Source organism: Panthera leo, chromosome A2, assembly GCF_018350215.1.
Source record: "Panthera leo isolate Ple1 chromosome A2, P.leo_Ple1_pat1.1, whole genome shotgun sequence".
Taxonomy (NCBI): domain Eukaryota; kingdom Metazoa; phylum Chordata; class Mammalia; order Carnivora; family Felidae; genus Panthera; species Panthera leo.
In genome coordinates this window covers 86,375,138-86,396,903 of record NC_056680.1, presented here as the reverse complement: position 1 = coordinate 86,396,903, position 21,766 = coordinate 86,375,138, and the positions used below count along the sequence as shown (strand labels likewise).

Here is a 21,766-nt window from a genome sequence, read left to right as displayed (position 1 = left end):
CTAGAAGGACACATTTGATTTTGGAATAAGGGCAATATAGAATGTTTCCAAGTTTTAATATAAATTATGCATTTGATATGCTATGGTAGTGTACTAATTTTGCAGTGGTTCAAGGTGGAGTGAGAGCCTACTGGCTAGCTATGTGTGAAACTCCAACGTTCACATTGCACAGAGACTGAATATTTTGCTGAAAAAACCAAATGAATCCAAGGAAGTGTTCAAGGGGGAGAGTGGAAGGAAACTAGGAAGTTTCCTCGCAGGATGAAAGGAAAAAAGGAGTCATTACAGTATCATCAGATATAGTATCTGATACTATATCTGATGACACTTAATATATACCTGTAATAACCTTGAAGTTATATTACATGTTAACTTGTTTCTTATCTGATTTTTCTTCTGTAATCCAGCCTCCAGGAGACTAGAGATTTTTTCTCTTTTATTCAGTGCCATAGGCCAAGTAGAAGTTACCTGATAAATACTTGAATAAAGAAATGAATAGGTGGGGTGTCCTGGCTGGCTCAGTTAGTAGAGCGTGAGACTCAATCTCAGAGTTATGAGTTTAAGCCCCATGTTGGGCTAAAGTAGAGCTTACTTAAAAAAAATTAAAAACGAATAAACGTATGAATTTTACATCGACTTTGGCCATAACACTTGTCAAAAAGAAGAAGAGCAATTTAACTATAATGCAAGTCACTAACCCTAGGAGTTTGTGATTTAAGGTGGTTATTATGGATGTACATCTCATAATATTTTGTAGAAAAAAATCAATGAGAGAGACTAGGTAAAAAATTATGCTTTTAATTATAGTTTCTTTTATCTTGTTTGCATGATTATAAGGTGCTTTGGTGTCAGTGAAGGCTGTGGAAAAAGACAAATGAGAAAAAATAAACAATAGAACATCACAAGTGTCATTGAGAGTAGGGGAGATGGTCAAGTAGGTAGATGCATATTTGGAGGAATTTCTGTCCATCAAGAAGGGGGTAAAATCGGGTGAAAGTTTCCTAACATTCTAGCTTACCTTTTAAGTAGCAATTGTTTCTCTTTTGGGATTCAAATATTTATATGTATAAAAAGTTATTATGTGAGATGCTTCAAACATACAGAAACATAAAGATAATATAAAAGTACGTAGATCTTCAACTGCCATATTGAAAATAAATGTAATGAACGCTCAAGTACTTTCTACCTATTTTTTTACAAGTTTTTAGTAAATATTTCCATCAATTTATTTTCTGTATTCCTTAAAAACAAAAAATTCATAAGTTTAACACTTATGCTTTAAAATATTGTACACCAAAAGAAAACCAATTCTCATTCATGCTGCAAGTTGGTCTATGTTCTCTTTACTTCTGTTACTTTCTACCTATTTTTAACAAATATTTTAATTTTACTTTATGATTCACACTTTTAAACAGAAATAAGATGTTAGAGTTGAGAATCTTTTTTAATCTTCTCTAAACAAAAGTTTACTTGACCATGAGATTGCAAAATAAGTCCTTTCATACTGGCGAATGAGTTTAAATAACTTCTGTGTGCTTTTTATTTTAAAGCCTTTTTAATAATTAAGAAAAAATTCAGTAAAATTTAAAAAATTTTTTGAGTTAAAAAAAATTTTTTTTTATTAGAAAACTTAATAGGGGTGCCTGGATGGCTCAGTTGATTAAGTGTCTAGCTTCGGCTCAGGTCATAATCTCAGGGCTCAAGAGTTCAAGTCCCACGTCGGGCTCTGTGCTAACAGCACGGAGACCGGAACCTACTTCGGATTCTGTGTCTCCCTCTCTCTCTCTGCCCCTCCCCCACCCATGCTCTGTCTCTCTTTCTCTCAAAAATAAATAAACATTAAAAATTTTTTAAATGCTTAACAGTATCAACTGTGAAATAATTAAAAAAAAAATTAAGACCTTGGGAAAAGTTAGTTCCATTTCTTTTCAAAAGAAAATTCTTTGCAGGTAAAGTGTATGTTTTTTGCCAGCCTAACACTTGACACTTTTGTACTATAGAAAACTTTTCTGGTATCAATGCTCCATATATTTAGTTTTCAACCATGTAGAATTCTGTACAAAGAACCTCAGTGCCAAACTGGTAACACTGGTTACTTTGGGTGGAAAAGATTACATCACATAGAATTTGACATTCTAAATGATTTTGGAAATATTTAAAATTTTGTATTATAAGCATAAATTATTTTGAAATTTAAAAAAGAGGTGAAGGGGCACCTGGGTGGCTCAGTCAGTTGGGTGGCTGACTCTTGATCCAGCCCCATGTTGGGCTTCGTGCTGAGCACGGAGCCCTTAGCTTAAGATTCTCTCTCTCCCTCTGCCCCTCTCCCCCACTAGTGCACTCTCTCTTGTTCTTAAAAAAAAAAAAAAAAAAAAAAAAAAAAAAAAAAAAAAAGTAAATGTTAGACATAGGTAGTTTTAAATTATATTCTGAAATAAGTATGGAATTCACTGTCTCCTTTTCATAATTGATGTGACATGAAATGAGCAGATCAACTTACTCCTAAAGCTGTGTGTGTGTGTGTTATGTATATTTCACATGTATACGTATCTCACCAGTTAAATCAATATATTGCTTAGTTATATTGCTCTTTCTAGTATATTCATAAAACTTTAAAGAAAAAATATTTCCTCTGTAAAATCATGGTATTATTTATGATAATTTGAAGGGATGCCATTATTTTTTCCTTATTTTCTTAACAGAGAATGTTTTCTTTCTAACCCAGTGTGGTTAATAATTTTTGTTTTCACACATTTGATTATGTTGCCTTGGAGGGGAATGTAATGCTCTGCTAATTTAAGAAATTAGCAATGTGTTAATAATTTGACAAGCGTACTCTGGGTTGTATAACTGAAAACTGTTCATGAGCCATCAATAGAGAAAATATCTAATGTAACTGATTTATGGAATCTATTATGTTATAACTCTTCTTTTTATGATACAGTGTTTTCTGTTTCTAGTGGTAAACATGCTTTCAGTGAATCAAAGGCAAAGAACAACAAAATTAATATTAGAATAAAAAATCTTTTTATGTTTACTTTTTATTTTCCTTAAAATATACAGTGTTTAAGTCTCTGAGGTTCATTAATTATATTTCAGTATAATTAACGTTTTATTTTTAATTTTATTAATTTTTTTTTAATGTTTATTTACCTTTGAGAGAGAGAGAGAGAGCATGAGCAGGGAAGAGCAGAGAGAGAAGGAGACACAGAATCCGAAGCAGGCTCCAGGCTCTGAGCTGTCAGCACAGAGCCCCATGCGGGTCTTGAACTCACTAGCCTTGAGATCATGACCTGAGCCCAAGTCGGATGCTTAACCTACTGAGCCACCCAGGTGCCCCAACATGTTAATATTTTAATATAAACTAAGTGAACTAATTTGATCTATATTTTGTTTCAAATGATGAGCGACATAGCGTCAAATGGTACCATGCATTTTTAAAAATGTTTTTGTGTTTTCACATTGTTACTCTCTCACTGACCATTATTTTATATTATTTCTAGATAAAAGAGTGGCTCTGTTTAAACTGTCAGATGAAAAGAGCTCTCGGAGGTGACCTGGCTCCAGTTCCCTCATCTCCTCAGCCTAAACCGAAGATTGCCCCTGTTGGTCCTGCATCTGCCGTGGGCAAACCATCCCCACAGCCACAGCACACTTCTCCAAAGAAGGATACTGTACCCAAGCAGGAGATCTCGAAGGCACCTGAGTCTAAGAGGCCCCCACCTCTAGTGAAACAACCGACCATTCACGGCTCTCCCCCACTTGCCGCCAGGCAACCTCCAGCGGCGGCGGAGCCTTCGCCCAAGCCAGCCCCTCCCAAAGAGCCCTCGGTTCCCTCTGAGCAGGCCGAGGTCCCCGTGGCTGATGATAAACCAAAGCAGCCCAAGACGGGAAAGCCAGCCACAGATGTCTCGTCTTCATCGTCAGTAGCAGCACAACCTGATATTCCAAGCCCCAAAGTACAGCTGGAAGATCAAGAGATAATAACCCCTCCTCTAAAAACAGACGCTGCCAAACCCTCCCAGAGTTTTCCACCAACGGGAGAAAAAGTCACCCCGTTTGATTCTAAAGTCATACCCCGACCTGCATCAGATTCGAAAATTATTTCACATCCTGGGCCCAGCCCAGAGGGCAAAGGTCAAAAACAAGCTGATCCAGTTCAGAAGAGAGAAGAGCCCAAGAAAGCACAAACCAAAATGAGTCCTAAGCCAGATGCCAAGCCGATGCCAAAAGGATCACCTCCACCCGCAGGCCCAAGACCTCCCACTGGCCAAACTGCCCCCACAGCTCAGCAGCCCCCAAAGCCTCAGGAGCAGTCGCGACGTTTCAGTCTGAATCTGGGAAGTATTACCGATGCCCCTAAATCGCAGCCCACGACTCCTCAAGAAACTGTGACTGGAAAACTCTTTGGGTTTGGAGCATCAATCTTCAGCCAGGCATCAAATTTAATCTCCACAGCAGGCCAGCCTGGGTCTCAATCTCAGAGTGCTCTTGGAGCCCCAACAAAACAGGGCCCTCCTCCTTCACAGCCACCTCCTTCTCAGGGGCCACCCAAATCCACAGGTCAGGTACCACCGGCACCTGCAAAGGTTGTACCTGTGAAAAAGGAAGCAAAAGCTCCAGTAGTTGAAAAATTAGAACCCAAATCTGAACCAGTTCCAACAGTAAAAAGAACAGAAACAGAAAAGAAGCCTCTGCCTGTTAAGGATAGCAAACCTCTAACAGCTGAGCCTCAAAAGGCTGTCCTTCCCCCCAAATTGGAGAAAACTCCCAAACCAGAATCAGCATGTCCTCTCTGCAAGACTGAACTCAACATAGGTTCTAAGGATCCTCCTAACTTCAATACTTGCACCGAATGCAAGAATCAAGTGTGTAATCTCTGTGGATTTAACCCTATGCCACACTTGACTGAGGTAAGCAATTTATATATTATTTACGGATGTGACTCTATCATGTTTATTGTGAAATATTTTGTTAACCAAATTTCTAGACCAAAAAAACCTCCAAAAAATAGACAAAAACATTTCTAGTAAAGAAGGTATATCAATAGTGATGTCATAGAAGTTTCAATTACTTATCACATGCTTAGTTTATTACTAAAGTTTCATGTAATTTGTATTTTTCTGGATTATGCACCAGAAGTAAGAAGATGAAATAAGTTGACAATTTAAAATAACAATTAACGCATTCCTTCATGAATTAAAGACCTGTAGCTTTGGAATCGTATCTGGTTTTCACTCATTAACGCCAAATAAGGTTCTAATTTACCATTCCCATTATCTCCAATCCCTTCTGTCTCTCCTACCTTAAAGAAAGTTTTGGTTGCTTGCAGATCCCAAAACAACATGAGGTCTGTTATTTTACAAAATTCTTAAGAACTTAGTATAAGTTAATATTGCTTATTAGAAAATACTGATTCAAACATACTATGTCTAGACTTTTTATAATTCTCTTTGGGACTGTTATCTGGCTTAAATATAATAGAGTACTGTTTAAGAAATGTGCCAAAAAAAAAAAAAAAAAGATACCTGGGGTTCAGTAACTGATGTCAAGAAATTGTGTTTTTATTTACTTTTATTTTTTTTATGGGATGATGAGACATTTTCTCCAAATGTAAATGACCTAACAGCAGATGGCAAATTTCTCCCTAACAGTTAGAGAAGAATGAATCTATAAGCGTTAGTAATGTGTTAGGGCTATTGGAATGAATATTTGGATCTTGGGTAACAGGGATTAAACGCTTGCTGCTGTGTCAGATGGTTAATAAATATTTAGACATTGAATTTGAAGTAATTGTTCATTGTCTTACACACATCAAAAATACTTAAGGATTATTTTTTTCTGTGCTCTTTGATTTTGTGATTCATTGGAATGGAAAAATTGAACAGATTTTAGCAACTACACAAAAGAAGCTTTAGAGATTCTGGTGTTTTCAAGTTAAGTTTTTTAAAAGAATAAACCATATACAATTTTTATTCTTTTACCTTTAAAAGACTTAGGTTGCTTTGACATTATTAACACCATATGAAAGTATTGTTTCTAAAGATTTAAGCACATTTTTATCTTCTTTATCTGTGATGAATAAAGTTAACTAAGATCCACTGAAAAGGCAGATAAAATTTGGTTTCCCTCAGCACTTCCTGAATGGTAACAACTATAATTATTACTTGCAGTGTTTTGGATTCAATGCAAAAGCAAAACAAAAAGCAAACCTTAAATTTCTTCTATATATTTAGAAGAGTTGTTTTTGGTTGTGTATTCATGAAGCAGAAAATTTTGTATTTCATAGACTTACAGAATTGTACCCTTTAATGAGGAGTCTTAAGGTGTCAACACAGTGCAGTTTAATACTTATAAAACAAATTGCATCACTAAAAACAAAACATAATGTCTGCATTTAAAATGTATTTTGGGCACGCTAAAAAAAGAAAACAAAACACTGTAGTGTGGAGGGAGGACTTGAGTGTGTATGTGTCTGTGTATGTCTTTGTTTGTACAAATGTGTCTGTATATACATGTTTCAGAGGAGATCATGTTTCAGAGGAGAAAAAAATCTGGTGTTATCAAAAGCGGTTGGCTAGGGCTCCTAGCTTAGTTTAACTGTGCTAACCCGTATGAAGTTTTCAGTTAGCCTTAGTGCCCTCTGGTCTTTAGGTAACGTCCATTGGCTGACCCAGTATCAAGGGAGTGAATGATGTTAGTTGAGTTAATCACTGTTCAAGTATCCCTATTACTATTACCCCAAAGGACTTCAGAGGATTGGCAGAAGGAGTTAGTTGAAAAGAAGGCACATTGTGCTTGCATATGTGTGTGCATACGTGCACATATATTTCCAGAAAATTGTAGATACGATTTATAGGCTTAAGTCGTGGTGCTGTCCCAGAGTTCTTAACTGCTAATCTCTGCTCATTGCCTTCCTTTAGGAGCGATTAGGAAAGCATCTTCTCCCTGATTGTTGCCGTATTTCTGTGCTTTCTCCCCTCTGCTTGATATTTGTTTCTTGTTACCTAATATTTTCTGCTCTTTCATTCTAGTTTTAGAGGGCACGCTCAGAAAATACTCAGACTTTATGCCTGCAATGCAAATAAATGGTATTTCTAAGTAAGGATTCAACTGTTTCCATGTATTTTTCTGATAAAGCACATTTAGCTTCATATTATAAGCCTCTGCTTCCACTGTACTTAATCACTGTGAGGCAGCACCTCTTTTCCCGTGGGTACCACCCCGCCTTCCCCTTTTGCTGTTCTGTTCCTCTGGTGGTGAGAAGGGCTGGTTATATGGGTTATGGAGCTACAGAGAGTATTTCCCCCTCCCCCGCACAGTCCTCAAACACACCTGTCTCTGAGGTTGCTTCCTGTTTCTCATGCACAGCATCCCCCACAACACCTGAGCTGTGCCAAGGGCTGCCCGAGGGCCCTGGGGTGTAGCCAGGCTTCAGCCTAAGCTTCAAGGTTTAACTGTTTGATGCCAAGTTTGTATAAATGACACTGTAATCCATTAGCCTCTGATAGCAAGGAAAAAGGCTTCTAGGCTTTAACTTCTGGTAGCTCAGGACACATGTTATTAATTTTAAAAGCAGCAGCAAGGCTTTCTGAAAGAGCTAGTCTTAGAGAATTTGGAAGCATCCTGAGAAAAACAGCCTAAATTGACAATCCATTTACCTAGTGAATTTTAACAATTCTACTTCAGTTCAAATGCAAAAAAGGACTCATAATTACTCATAGTGGGTGTTTATCTTAATGTTTTTACTATACCTTTCAAAAGGAGTTTTGTACTACGGGAATGAAACTTAAAACCATGTCTCCTCATGTTTCAGGAAGTTCTAGGGTCGCAATTTTGCTTCCTTAGTAAGATAATTATGCATGGCCTAAATGATGTAGGAATAGCTAGCATATATTTGTCACCAGGCAACAAATGGGCCTTTTGAGCCAATTAAGACCCACTGGTGTAACTGGGATCCCTTCAGATCTTTGTTCTCTAGCCGAGGTGGCTTCTGCATTGTCTATCAAATACTCAAGGAAAGCGTAATGGGCGTGCACTGTGTTTCTTAGTTTGGCAAACACATATCCAGCTTTTACTTTAAAAACGATTACTTAACTCTTTAAAAATTATAAATACACACACACACTCACACATATCTCTCAGCACCCAAAAGCACATAAGTACATACATACACACCAAACTGAAGACTGAAAGAATAATAAAAAATCAATAAGTAGGAAATTCTTCTACCAATAATTATTTTTAAAATAATCACCTAGTGGAGATCTGCATTCCCTGTGAATACTTCTGACTTCGCTGGCAGAGAGGGACGCCTGCTAGCCCTTTTTAGCTTACATGAGAAAGTTGACAAGTTTGTGGGTAGAAGCAAAATTTTTGGTTCTTAAGTCTTAGGAGACTTTTGATATGTTGCCTTTATATTAAGTGTATATTTAGTCAGAAAATCCAAATAGGGATTTAAAATAGATTTTTGTTTAAACAAATTTAATAAAAAAGCAATTTCTCCATTAGTCTTTTTTCTATGCCTTTTTACGTGCTTAATATTCTATTCTATATGATAGTTCTCTATCCCAATCTTAACAGGTGATTATATAACATTTATTCACATGATTAAACTCTTCTTAAATATTATTAAAATGAGTATTACTTAATTTTTTTGGATACATGGGTATGTTCTTTCAATATTAATTTAAATATTACTTAATTTTTTGGATACATGGATACACATTCTTCTCATATTAGGGATTTAGGTTTCATTTTTTTCCTTATAAATGAGTAATATTTTTGGATGCAAATATATTGTATTTTCACTGTTTCCCAAGGAAAGCTTGCCAGTACTGATGTTACTGAAGGAGGGGACAAGGACCTTGCAGTGTCAGATTCTCTTTGGCGACGTAAGGCAGTTAACACTGCCACCACTGGTGTCACGTGATTCCTTTCTTACTGAATCTTCTCCATACTTGAAGAAAAACATTTAAAATGATCTTTGTTAATCTGGAAGTCTAAAATTGCTATCATATTGTTCCTTTGACTTATATTTCTTTTATTACCATTTTGTTTGACTATTAAAGGCAAATAGATGATTTCTAGAGAAAATATTGTCCAGGCATTATGGGAAAAGGTAAACTGCTATCATTGTTGCTGTTTTTTTGTTTTTGTTTTTCTTTTTTTTCCCCCTTTTGCTACAGGCTGGTATTAGACAGTCCTTTTCCCAACAACAGCCTTGTTGGGTAGGTTTTACAGTGATTTTAGAGATCAGGAAAATGACTATCAGAGGGGGGCAGCTATCAAGCCCTAGAGGCTGAGCCCGTGCCCCTCTCTCCTGTAATATGTTTGAGTGACCTAGGAAACTCGAAAACAAATGCCTCTTGTTGTGTCCTCTCTTACCTGTAAGTTGTGTCAGTTGGTGATTACTAGGACTTTAATATCAGCAAATTTGCTAATATTTGCATCAAAGCAAGGTCACATTTGGAGCTCACAGAACAGTGGTGGATGTGTTACATGGTTGGACTTAGAAGGATGGGCAGATGAAGAGGTTCAGAGCGTAGAGGCCAGCATCATCGCATTATTTTTCTTTCCAGATAAGTCCACCAACTGGTCACCATTTGTTTACACGTGAAAGAGACTGAGTGATGCACCTGCCTTCATATATAGTGAATGTGAGGACATAAAGCATACTTGCTGCAGCTGCCAGAAATACTATTACATTCCTGCCAGGGAATGCAAAGACTTTACTCTGTGAACATTATGAACATCTAAGGTGGTTGTTAATCCTTGCTTCTCCCAACAGTTTGGTGTAGACTCCTGTGCTACATTCCCATGAGTGGGATTGCTGGACCTTCGGTTATCTATATCTTAAATTTGTTCTTCAGGCATTTGTATCAGTTTATATTCTGACCAGCTTCTCATATATTCTGCTCTTTCTCTCGAGATTCATTGTCTGATAAGATTGTCACTGGACAAATGTGGCTAATGAGCACTGTGGCTAACTTAACCTAAGATTATTTTAAGTGCAAAAAAACAGTGGATTTCAAGAAGTCAGTATGAAACAATGTAAAACATCTCAATAATTTTGTGATTACTATTGTATAAGGCTTTTCTTCCTTAAGTATTGCTTCTTTTACTGCCTTTTCATCACACAACTTTGTAGTTGCCTAGGCTCATGCGTGGCAATATACCTCTGTGTAGGATATATATCTTTCTCTCTCTACCAGAAAACACCAATGTTATTAGATTTCTTGATCTCTGATCGTCTTTTCCAGAGCTAATTTTCCTCATATTACACAAGATAGCTAGTTCTTTTTGCATTCATTACTGAGCAAAGAGGTCTCGGGGCTCTCTCATCAAGAGACATAAGGATCAATGTTCTCAGGTGCTGCTAACCATCATTAAGAAGTATCAGTCCTACTGACTAGCACAGTGTGGCCATGCGAGTCTTCAGGTCAGGACACCTTCTCTACTGATCCCTCAGGTACCAATGTTTCCTCCTTCAGAACTTTTGAATCTGTGGCTTTGAGTAAAATTCATCAGTTTTTGGGTCAGTTGCTGGAGACCCAGCAATACAAAATAACTAGAATTTACATCATCTGGTCTGCTATTTTCTCCCTTTTCTTTTCTTAATTGCTGTTTATTTTACTTTTAAAACTTAACTCCAATAGTTTCAATTATAGAAGTAGTATATATGTGCATATATATATATATGTGCATATATATATATATGTGCACATATATATATACATATATATATAAGTGCATATATATATGTATATATATATATGTGCACACATATATATACATATATATATATATAACAGATACATATGTATCTGTTACGTATATAACAATCCATACAGTACTGAAGTGTCTGAAGAGAAATAGCTTTCTCTCCCCCATGCACTTCATACTAACGACTTAGTATCTTTTCAGACATGTCTTTTTCTTTTTTGCTTTTTTAAAAATTTTGATTGCTGTGTAATTGACATAGAATATATCATTAGTTTCATATGTATAACAGTCATTCAACAATTACATATGTTATGAAATGCTCGCCACAATAAGTGTATTACAGTATTGAATGGATTCCCTATGCTGCACTTTTCATCCCTGTGACTTACTTATTTTACGATTGGAGCTCTGTGCCCTTTAATCCCCTTTGTGCATTTTACCCATCCCCCCCCCCCCAACCCTTCCCCTTTGGCAGCCATCAGTTCTCTATAAGTCTGTTTCTTTTTTGTTGTTTGTTTGCTCATTTGTTATTTAGATTTCACATAAAAATGAAATCATATGGTATTTGTCTTTTTCTGGCTTATTTCACTTAGCATAATACCCTCTAGGTCCATCGTTGTTGTCGTGAATGGCAAGATTCATAGCTGAGTGGTATTCCCTTCTGTATATGTACTATATCTCCTTTATCCATCCATCTCTTGATGTACGCTTGGGTTGCTTCCATGTCTTAGCTATTGTAAATAATGCTGCATATAAAGATGCATAAGTATTTACAGATTAGTGCTTCTTTACTTTTAAGATAAATACCCAGTAGTGGAATTAATGGATCATTTATTGTAATTCTGTTTTTAATGTTTGAGGAAACTTTATCCTGTTTCCACAGTAATTGCACCAGTTTACATTCCTACTAACAGTGCAGGATGGTTCTCTTTTCTTCACATCCTTGCCAACACTTGCCTTTTTATACTAGCCATTCTGACTGATGTGAGGTGAAATCATTGTGGTTTTGATTTGCGTTTCCCTGATGATTAGTGATGTTGAGCATCTTTTCATGTTCCATTGGCCATCTCTGTGTCTTCTTTTGGAAAAATGTCTATTCACGTTCTCTGCTCATTTTTTAATTGGATTATTTGTTTTTTAGGGAGTTTTGTTGTATCTGTTCTTTACATATTTTGGATATTAATCTCTTATTGGCTATATTATTTACCAGTATTTTCTTTTATTCGGGTTGTCTTTTTGTCTTGTTGACAGTTCCCTCTGCTGTGCAAAAGCCTTTTATTTTGGTGTAGTTGGAATAGTTTATTTTTGCTTTTGTTTTAATGCCTTAGGAGACAGATCCAGAAAAATACTGCTAAGGTTGATGTCTAAGAGATTACTGCCTATGTTTTCTTTTAGGAGCTTTATGATTTAAGTCTTTAATCCATTTTGAGTTTATTTTTGTGTATGATATAAGAAAGTGGTTCAGTTTTATTCTTTTGCATGTAGCTGTCCAGTTTTCCTAGTCCCATTTATTGAAGAGACTGTTTTTTCCTGATTGCATATTCTTGCCTCTTTGTCACAGATTAATTGACCATAGATGTGTGGGTTTATTTTTGGGCTTTGTTCCATTGATCTATGTGTGTCTGTTTTTGTGCCAATACCATACTGTTTTGATTGTGATAGCTTTGTAGTATATCTTGAAATCTGGAATTGTGATACCTCCAACTTTGTTCTTATTTATCAAGGTTGCTTTGGCTATCTGGGGTCTTTTGTGGTTCCATGCAAATTTTGGGATATTTTTGTTCTACTTGTTTGAAAAACAGTGTTGGTATTATGATAGAGACTGCATTGAATCTGTACATTGCTTTGAGTAGCATGTACATTTTAACAATATTCTTGGGGCGCCTGGGTGGCTCAGTCGGTTAAGCATCTGACTTCGGCTCAGGTCATGATCTCGCAGTCCGTGGGTTCCAGCCCCGTGTCGGGCTCTCTGCTGACAGCTCGGAGACTGGAGCCTGTTTCAGATTCTGTGTCTTCCTCTTTCTCTGACCCTCCCCTGTTCATGCTGTCTCTCTGTCTCAAAAATAAATAAATGTTAAAAAAAATTAAAAAAAAACCAAAAAACACCAATATTAATTCTCTAATCTATGAGCATGGTTAACCTTTCTATTTGTGTATCCTTCACTTTATTTCATCAATGTGTTAAAGTTTTAAGAGTACAGGTCTTTCACCTCTTTGGTTAAACTTATTCCTAAGTATTTTATTCTCTTTGATGCAGTTGTAAATGGGATTGTTACACATATTTCTGTTTTTTTGCTATTTGGTAGCAATCCGTGTATAGAAATGCAGTGGACTGCTGTATATTGATTTTGTATTCTGAAGTTTTACTGAATTCATGTATTAGATATAATAGTTTTTTGGTGGAGTCTTTAAGGTTTTCTGTATATAGTATCATGCCATCTGCAAGTATGGACAGTGTTTTCTTTTTTCTTTCTTACCAGTTTGGAAGGCTTTTATTTATTTATTTTTTGTCTGGTTTTATGGCCAGGACTTCCAGTACTATGTTGGATAAAAGTGATGAGAATGGACATCCTTGTCTTGTTCCTGATCTTAGGGGAAAAGCTTTCAGTTTTCACCACTGAGTATGAATTTGGCAGAGGGTTTGTCGTATATATAGCCTTTATTACGTTGAGGTATTCCTTCTATATCCATTCTATTGAGAATGGGTTTAATTTTGTCAAATGTTTTTCTTGAATCTTGAAATGATTGTGGTTTTTTTTTTAAATGCTTATTTATTTATTTTGAGAGAGAGAGACAGAGGGCGCGTGTGTGCATGCAAGTGGGGGAGGCGTAGAGAGAGATGGGAGAGAGAGAATCCTGAACACACTACACACTCAACACAGAGCCTGATGCAGGGCTCAATCCCATGACTTCGAGATAATGACCTGAGCAGACATTAAGAGTTGAACGACCAACCGACTGAGACACCTAGGCGCCCTAATCATTTGGTTTTTAATCTTAATTTTGTAAATCACATTGATCAATTTGTGTATATTGAACCATCCTAGCATCTTTGGAATGAATCCCTATGATAGTTATAATGATCGTTTTAATTTAATGTGTTGTTGAATTTGGTTTGGTAATATCTTGTTGATGTTTTTGTATATATGCTCATCTGGGATATTGGTATGTAATTTTCTTTTATTGTAGTGTCTTTGTCTAGTTTTGGTATCAAAGTAATGTTGTCTCATAGAATGCATTTGGAAACATTCCTTGATCTTTTTTTTTTTTTTTTTAAGCAGTTTGGAAAGAAAGGTATTAATTCTTTTTAAAAGGTTCATTAGAATTGACCTGTGAAATCATCTGGTCCTGGACTTTAGTTTGTTGGGATTTGTTTGATTACGGATTCAATTTTGTTACCAGTAATTGATCTTAAATATCTTTGTGAATCAGTCTCAGAAGATTCTGTTTCTAGAAATTTATCTATTTCTTTCAGGTTGTCCAATTTGTTGGCATATAATTTTTTATTGTATTAAATTATTTGAATTTCTGTGTAATTGGTTATAGCTTCTCTGTCTTTTTTTGTTTATTTATTTGAATCCTCTCTCTTTTTTTCTTGATGAGTCTAAACCAGCTTTGAGTCTCATTGATCTTTTTCTGTTGTTTTCTTTTCCATTTATTTCTGCTCTGATAATTATTATTTCCTTCTTTGTACTAACTTTGGGCTTTGTTTATTCTTCTTTTTCAAGTTCCTTCAAGCAAAAGTTTAGGTTGCTTATTTGAGATTTTTGTTTCTTGAGATAAGCCTATGTTGTTATAAACTGCCCTCTTAAAACTGCTTTTGCTACATCCCAAAGCTTTTAAATGGGTTTATTTTCATTTGCTCCCAAGTATTTTTTGATTTCTTACTATGATTATTTTGCTAAGGAAGTCCTTTTTACATTTATATTATAAAAATAGCCTTCCACATTTCTTATAAACATGTAATTTTATTCTTCACTTTAGGTCACTTATTTATCTGTCATTATTATTATTAGTTTTTGGTGTATTGTGAGGTGAAGGGTTTAATTTTACATATTCACAATGCATGACCACTTGCCGCCACATTATTTACTAAGTAATTCATTCTTTTCACTCTCTTTTTAAATTGTTTTTATTATAATTCCCATATAATTAATATACAGTGTTATATTAGTTTCAGGCATACAGTATAGTGATTCAACAATTCTATACATTACACAGTGCTCATCACAGCAAGTTTATTCTTAATCCTCTTCATCTATTATTTTACCCATCCTCTCATCCTCCTCTCCTCCGCTAACCATAAGTTTCTTCTCTATATTTAAGAGTTTAGTTTTTTTCCTCTTTTTTCTTTGTTTTCTTTGTTGAATTCCACATGAGTGAAATCATATGGTATTTGTCTTTCCCTGATTGACTTATTTCACTTAGCAGTATATCCTCTTAGATGCTTTCATATTGTTGAAACTGGCAAGGTCTTACTATTTTTATGGTTGAGTAATATTTCATTTTATGTATATATCATATCTTTATCCACTCTTCTATGGATGGACACTTGTGTTGCTTCCATATCTTAACTGTTGCTAATAATCCTGCAGTAGCCATAGGGGTGCATATATCTTTTCAAATCAGTATTTCTGTATTCTTAGGGTAAATACACAGTAGTGGAATTACTTGATCTTATGATAATTCTATTTTCAATTTTTTGAGGACTTTTATTTACTGTTTTCCATACTGGCTGCACCAGTTTGCATTTTCATCAGCAGTGGCCCAGGGTTCCTTCTCTCCACATCCTCACCAACTCTTGTTTCTTGTGTTTTTGATTTTAGCCATTCTCATAGGTGTGAGCTGATATCTCACTGTGGTTTTGATTTGCATTTCTCTGATGCTGAGTGATGCTGAGCATCTTTTCATGTGTCTGTTGACCATCTGTATATCTTCTCTGGATAAATGTCTGTTCATATCTTCTGCCAATTTTTAACTGGATTAGTTGTTTTCTGGGTGCTGACTTTATATGTTGTGAATACTAACCCTTTATTGGATATGCCATTTGCAAATATCTTCTCCCATTTAGTAGATTGTCTTTTGGTTTTGTTGATTGTTTCCTTCTCTTCACATAAGCTTTTTATTTTGATGTAGTCCCAGTAGTTTATTTTTGCTTTTTTTCCCCCTGTCTCAGGAGAGGCAAAATTTTTGAAAAATGTTGATATGGCTGATGTCAGAGAAATTGATGCTTGTGCTCTCTTCTGTGATTTGTATGGTTTCAGGTCTCACATTTAGGTATTTAATCCATTTTGAGTTTATTTTTATGTATGGTAGAAGAATGTGGTCCAGTTTCTTTCTTTTGCATGTAACTGCCCAGTTTTCCTAACACTATTTGTTGCAAACACTTTCTTTTTCCTATTGCATGTTCTTGCCTTCTTGACTCCTTTATTGAAGGTTAGTTGACTGTATAATCATGAGTTTATTTCTGGGCTTTTGATTCTGTTACATTGATCTGTGTATCATGTGTGTGTGTGTGTGCATGTGTGTGTGTGCATGTGCATGCACGCATGTGCACCAGTACCATACTGGTTTGATTACTATAGCTTTGTAGTGTATCTTGAAATCTCAGATTGTGATACTTCAAATTGTTTTCTTTTTCAAGATTGTTTTGGTTATTCAGGGTCTTTTGTGGTTTCATACAAATATTAGGATTTTTTTATTAATTTTTTTTAATGTTTTATTTATTTTTTAAGACAGAGAGAGACAGAGCATGAATGGGGATGGGGCAGAGAGAGAGTGAGACACAGAATCCAAAGTAGGCTCCAGGCTCTGAGCTATCAAGGAGCCCAGAGCCCCATGCGGGGCTCAAACTCACGAACCGTGAAATCATGACCTGAGCTAAAGTCAGACGCTTACTGACTGAGCCACCCAGGCATCCCCAAATATTGGGATTTTTGTTCTGGTTTTGTGAGAAATACTTTTGGTATTTTGATAGAAGTTGCATTAATTCTGTAAATTTCTTTGGGAAGTGTAGACATTTTAGCAATATTTGGTCTCCCAATCCATAAGCATGAAATATCTTTCCATTTAGTTTGTGTTATTTTCCATTCTTCATCAGTTTTTACAGTTTCCAGAGAATAGATCTTTCCCCTCCTTGGTTACATTTATTCCTAGGTATTTTATTATTTTTGGTGCAGTCGTAAATGGGGCTGTTTTCCAATTTTTTATTTCTGCTATTTCATTGTTAGTGTATAGAAATGCAATGGATTTCTCTATATTGATTTTGTATCTGTGACCTGAGTTCATCTATTAGTTCTAGTATTTTTTTCATAGAGTCTTTAGGATTTTCTATACATAGTATCATGTCATCTGCAAATAGTGGAAGTTTTACTTTTTTACCAATTGGATGGCTTTTATTTCTTTTTGTTGTCTTATTGCTGTGGCTAGGATTTCCAGTACTATGTTGAATAAAAGCGGTGAGAGTGGACATCCTTGTCTTGTTCCTGATCTTAGGGGAAAAGCTCTCAACTTTTCACTACTGAGTATGATGTTAGCTGTGAGTTTTCCATATATAGTTATTTTTATGTTGAAATATGTTTCTTTACTCTGATTTTTAGTGCTACCTTTATCTTGTAATAAATTTTCTTAAAACAATTCACTCTTCTAGATTCTTTAATTTAATTGTACTATTAAATGTTAAATGTCTAGTCTGCAGTTTTAGTACCTTACTATTTTTATTAGTCTAGTTTTAACATTTAACAATATTAAGTATCAATGAAAATCTAAGTCAAAAAGTCTAGTGATAGGGTGTGTACCCGCCCAGAATTTGACTTTACCTTATTTATAAGCTAATAAATTAACTTGTTACTGTTTTGTAGATGCCAGTCATTGATATGACACTCCTGGGTCAAAGACAGGGAACTTTATTACTCACACCACAGCAGGCAGTGTGAACGTCAGCATATTTGTATCAGTTCACCTTGCCCTCCACTCTGATGTGGATCATGTGATATGGGCCTACACTGATAACTGCACATGTAGTGGGTTTGAGTCACATGTGAGGAACACTGAGCTTGTTGAATCTACCTCTTATATCGCAAATGGTAAGCCAGCCTATTCCTTGTCTTACCGAGAGAAATTGCCTCATCCTTTTAGGTTGCCCACTATACACACAAGCCTAAGAAATGGCCAAAGTGAAGAGCAGCCAGAGCCTTGCATTGTTGGCATAAACTATAAGACATCCAGGAGCAGGAGAGACTGAGGATTCTCTTTCCCAAGAGGTATTAATAACCCAGTGGATTAACAAAAAATTAATGTTTATTTATTTTTGAGAGAGAGAGAGACAGAGAGAGGACGAGCGGGTGAGGGGCAGAGAGGGAGGAAGACACAGAATATGAAGCAGGCTCCAGGTTGTGAGCTGTCAGCACAGAGCCGTATGCAGGGCTCGAGCTCGCAAACCGTGAGATCATGACCTGAGCCCAAGTCGGACGCTTAACTGACTGAGCCATCCAGGTGCCCCAATCCATTGGATTTTAAGCTTAAAATATTATGACTTCTTTCTTAAAATGATGTTACAGGGGTGCCTGGGTGGCTCAGTCGGTTGAGCGGCCGACTTCGGCTCAGGTCATGATCTCATGGTCCGTGAGTTCGAGCCCCGCGTCGGGCTCTGTGCTGACAGCTCGGAGCCTGGAGCCTGTTTCAGATTCTGTGTCTCCCTCTCTCTGACCCTCCCCATTCATGCTCTGTCTCTCTCTGTCTCAAAAATAAATAAATGTTAAAAAATAAAAATAAAAAAAAATGATGTTACATATGGAGACCAAGGATAGAAAACAGTGAGAATTGAAAGTAGGCTAGTTGAGGCCAATTTCAGCCACTTGACTGCAAGAGGGAAGCTGCCCATTTGGAAACCTCTCTTATTCTTGAACCTGCTTCTCATCCAACTCCATGAAACTTCCATTAAAGAAGACTACCTCTGAAACTTCCTACTTAGATTAAGAAAATTAGGCTCAGAGAACTAAAATTAAATGCTTAAGATTGGGGCCAGATAGTGATCGCTAAGTACTAAATAAAAATACTCTTTATTTAGGCTGTTTTATGCAGTTCCTTTTAACAACTCCTTTTCTAAACTGTGAGCACCAGAGCAAGAGGACAAAACAGACAACTCAGTCTTATATGCAAATAAGCATGCTCCATGATTTAGTATGTATTAGTATTTTCTTGCCCCACTGTATGTGGGTTACATAATCCTACGTTTTGATATAATGTTAATATAATTTAAAAATAAATGCAATGGCATTTTCACGATACAGTTTTATGACTGAGATTACTCTTGCATTAAATTTTAGAAATCTTTCTAATTACATGGCAAAATGTTCTATATATGATACTCTATACTACTAACAATGTAATTTACATGGTCATTTTATAAAACTTATTGCAGGTTTTTCTTACTGTAGGAGAAAAAAGTGATAATAGATATTTATATAATTGAAACAATACGTTTTGCTATAATACTTTCTCATATTGGAAATTACATATATACCTATATACACATATATATGTATGGTGTGTGTATACACTTTTATATATGTATATTTTTAGATATAAAATAGAAATTTCCCTGGGAAGGATTAGGGCTCAAAATACTATTTTGGGAGAAAACATACATAGTGTTGTGTATTAACATATAGAAGTGTGAGTCACATCTGCCTTGTCAGTTTCTAAAATATGTAGTGTCAAGTAAAAATATCATCAGGAGAAATTGAAATGTGTCTTACATATTGAATTAGCCACTGGAATAAAAATAACCTCAGATATCCATGTGTGCAGTGCCTAACCTTGGCTTTGAATACTTTTATGTTTCTCTCTTGCTTTTTACAAATGTTATAAGGGCGCCTGGGTAGCTCAGTCTGTTAAGCATGTGACTCTTGATTTCAGCTCTGGTCATGATCTCATGGTTTATGAGATTGAGCCCTGCTTCAGGCTCTGTGCTGGCAGCATGGAACCTGCTTGGGATTCTCTCTCTTCCTTTCTCTCTGTCCATCCCTGTCTTGCTCTCTCTCTCTTTCTCAAAATAAATAAACTTAAAAAAATGCTATAATAAATATTATATACTATATATAGTATATACTATAATAGTGTATACTATATATATATATAGTATACACTATTATAGTATATACTATATAGTGTATACTATAGTATACACTATATATCACCACAATGTGACCCCTGGGCGCTATCGGTACCATTAAAATTCCAGCTCATGGTACACTATGATAGTATATACTTAGTATATATATAGTATATACTATTATAGTATATACTATAGTATATATATAGTATACACTATAATAGTATATACTTAGTATATATATAGTATACACTATAATAGTATATACTTAGTATATATATAGTATATACTATAATAGTATATACTATAGTATATATATAGTATATATATAGTAATACTATAATAAATATAATAAATAAATACTATAATAAAGCTCTTTTAACGGCTAATAAATGTATGTAAATGATGTTTGTAAGTTCATCTTGTTTTTAAATCCTGAAATTAGCTGTGTATTCACTTTGATTACCTTTTAGGCATGTCAGAGTAGTAATTACTCCACTTTTTTTTCACCTAGTTTTGGTTTATTTCACTAATGCATAACTTTGTAAGTAGAAGATTTTTCTCAGCATACCACATATTGTCACTATTATCATCTCAAAGTGCTATCACCAGCAATTTTCTTTTGCACCTGCTAAAAATAGAACCTTAATACCTAAATCAAACTTCCAAAGGAAAGATAATTAAAGCACTCAGTAAACAATGTAACTTTTCATTGAGTAAACTGTGAGATTGCCTGCTAATTTCTTCTGTTATTTACTCAGCCTTCATGAAACTCTGTGGACTTCTGACATCTATTATATGTCACGTTTTTATTCTGACATTCTTGTTTAATTCATCAACATACTGCAATATGTGAGTAACTACTCAAAAAATAAATACTCTCCACTTTAAAAAGAACATTAATACAGAAGTAATTATGTAAGTATTATCTATGTATACGAAACCATTAATAAAAGACTTAAGAAACTTAAATAGAAATGAATAGTATCAGCTAAGACCTGCCAAATAAGAGATTGAATATGTTTCATGACTTTTATAAAAAGAATCATCCTCTATTTGAAGTTTATTTATTTTTGAGAGAGAGAGAGAGACAGAGAGAGAGGGAAAATGTGCATGGCAAAGCAAGGGAAGGGCAGAAAGAGAGGAAGAGAGAGAATCCCAAGCAGGCTCCACACTCAGTGGAGAATCCTAAGGAAGGGCTCAATCCCGCGACTGCAAGATCATGAGCTGAGCCAATATCAGGAGTCGGATGCTTAACTGACTGAGCCACCTAGGTTCTTAAAGAATCATCCTTTATTTAAAAACTTTGCATGCTTATCAGAATTCTCAGTCACCTGGAGTCAGTTTTCTCATAGCATTGTAATGTGTAAAGATATATACTAATTGAGGACCCAACACAGTCTGATCCTTGTCAGAATAATCTAGGACATTTTCTCCAGTGTATTTTATTGAAGTGTAGTCTCACCAGATGCTACACTAAAAACGTGTCCCCTGGTCAGGAAAATTGGCAAATGCTTCACATTTAATCTCTTTTAGAGATATAAATTGCATATATTAGCACTGTGGGAGATCTTTGAAGATAGAACTTTGTTTTACCTAGTGTACAAAAAATTTATTTTACCACACAGTCTTTTCATTTATTTGGCAGAATTGGTTTCTGGAAGGCACATATTGCTCAAGAAATAGTATTAGAAATATTAAATACCTTTGAATTGGTGTCTTCATCATCTCACTCCTAGAATGTTTTCTTTTGCCTGCAGAGCAACACATTACACGATCTAGGGAAGATTTCTGTTAAAGTATACCACGCACATACTGCCTATTCATCATTTCCCATATTGGGAGTCATCATCTTGTCCCCATGTTTCTTCTGACGTGCTTCCTGTCTTGCTGAAAGGCACGACAGATCCTGAGAGCCATTCCAAG

At 35.5% G+C, this 21,766-nt stretch overlaps 1 protein-coding gene across 1 annotated transcript in view; it reads left to right on the top strand.

The window, feature by feature from the left end:
• Positions 1–21,766, top strand: part of PCLO (piccolo presynaptic cytomatrix protein) — a 361,627-nt gene that overhangs the window by 24,105 nt on the left and 315,756 nt on the right. The window contains exon 3 of the mRNA XM_042916591.1: positions 3,504–4,913. Coding sequence (XP_042772525.1) covers positions 3,504–4,913 — 1,410 coding nt within the window. The remainder of the gene's footprint in view (positions 1–3,503; positions 4,914–21,766) is intronic.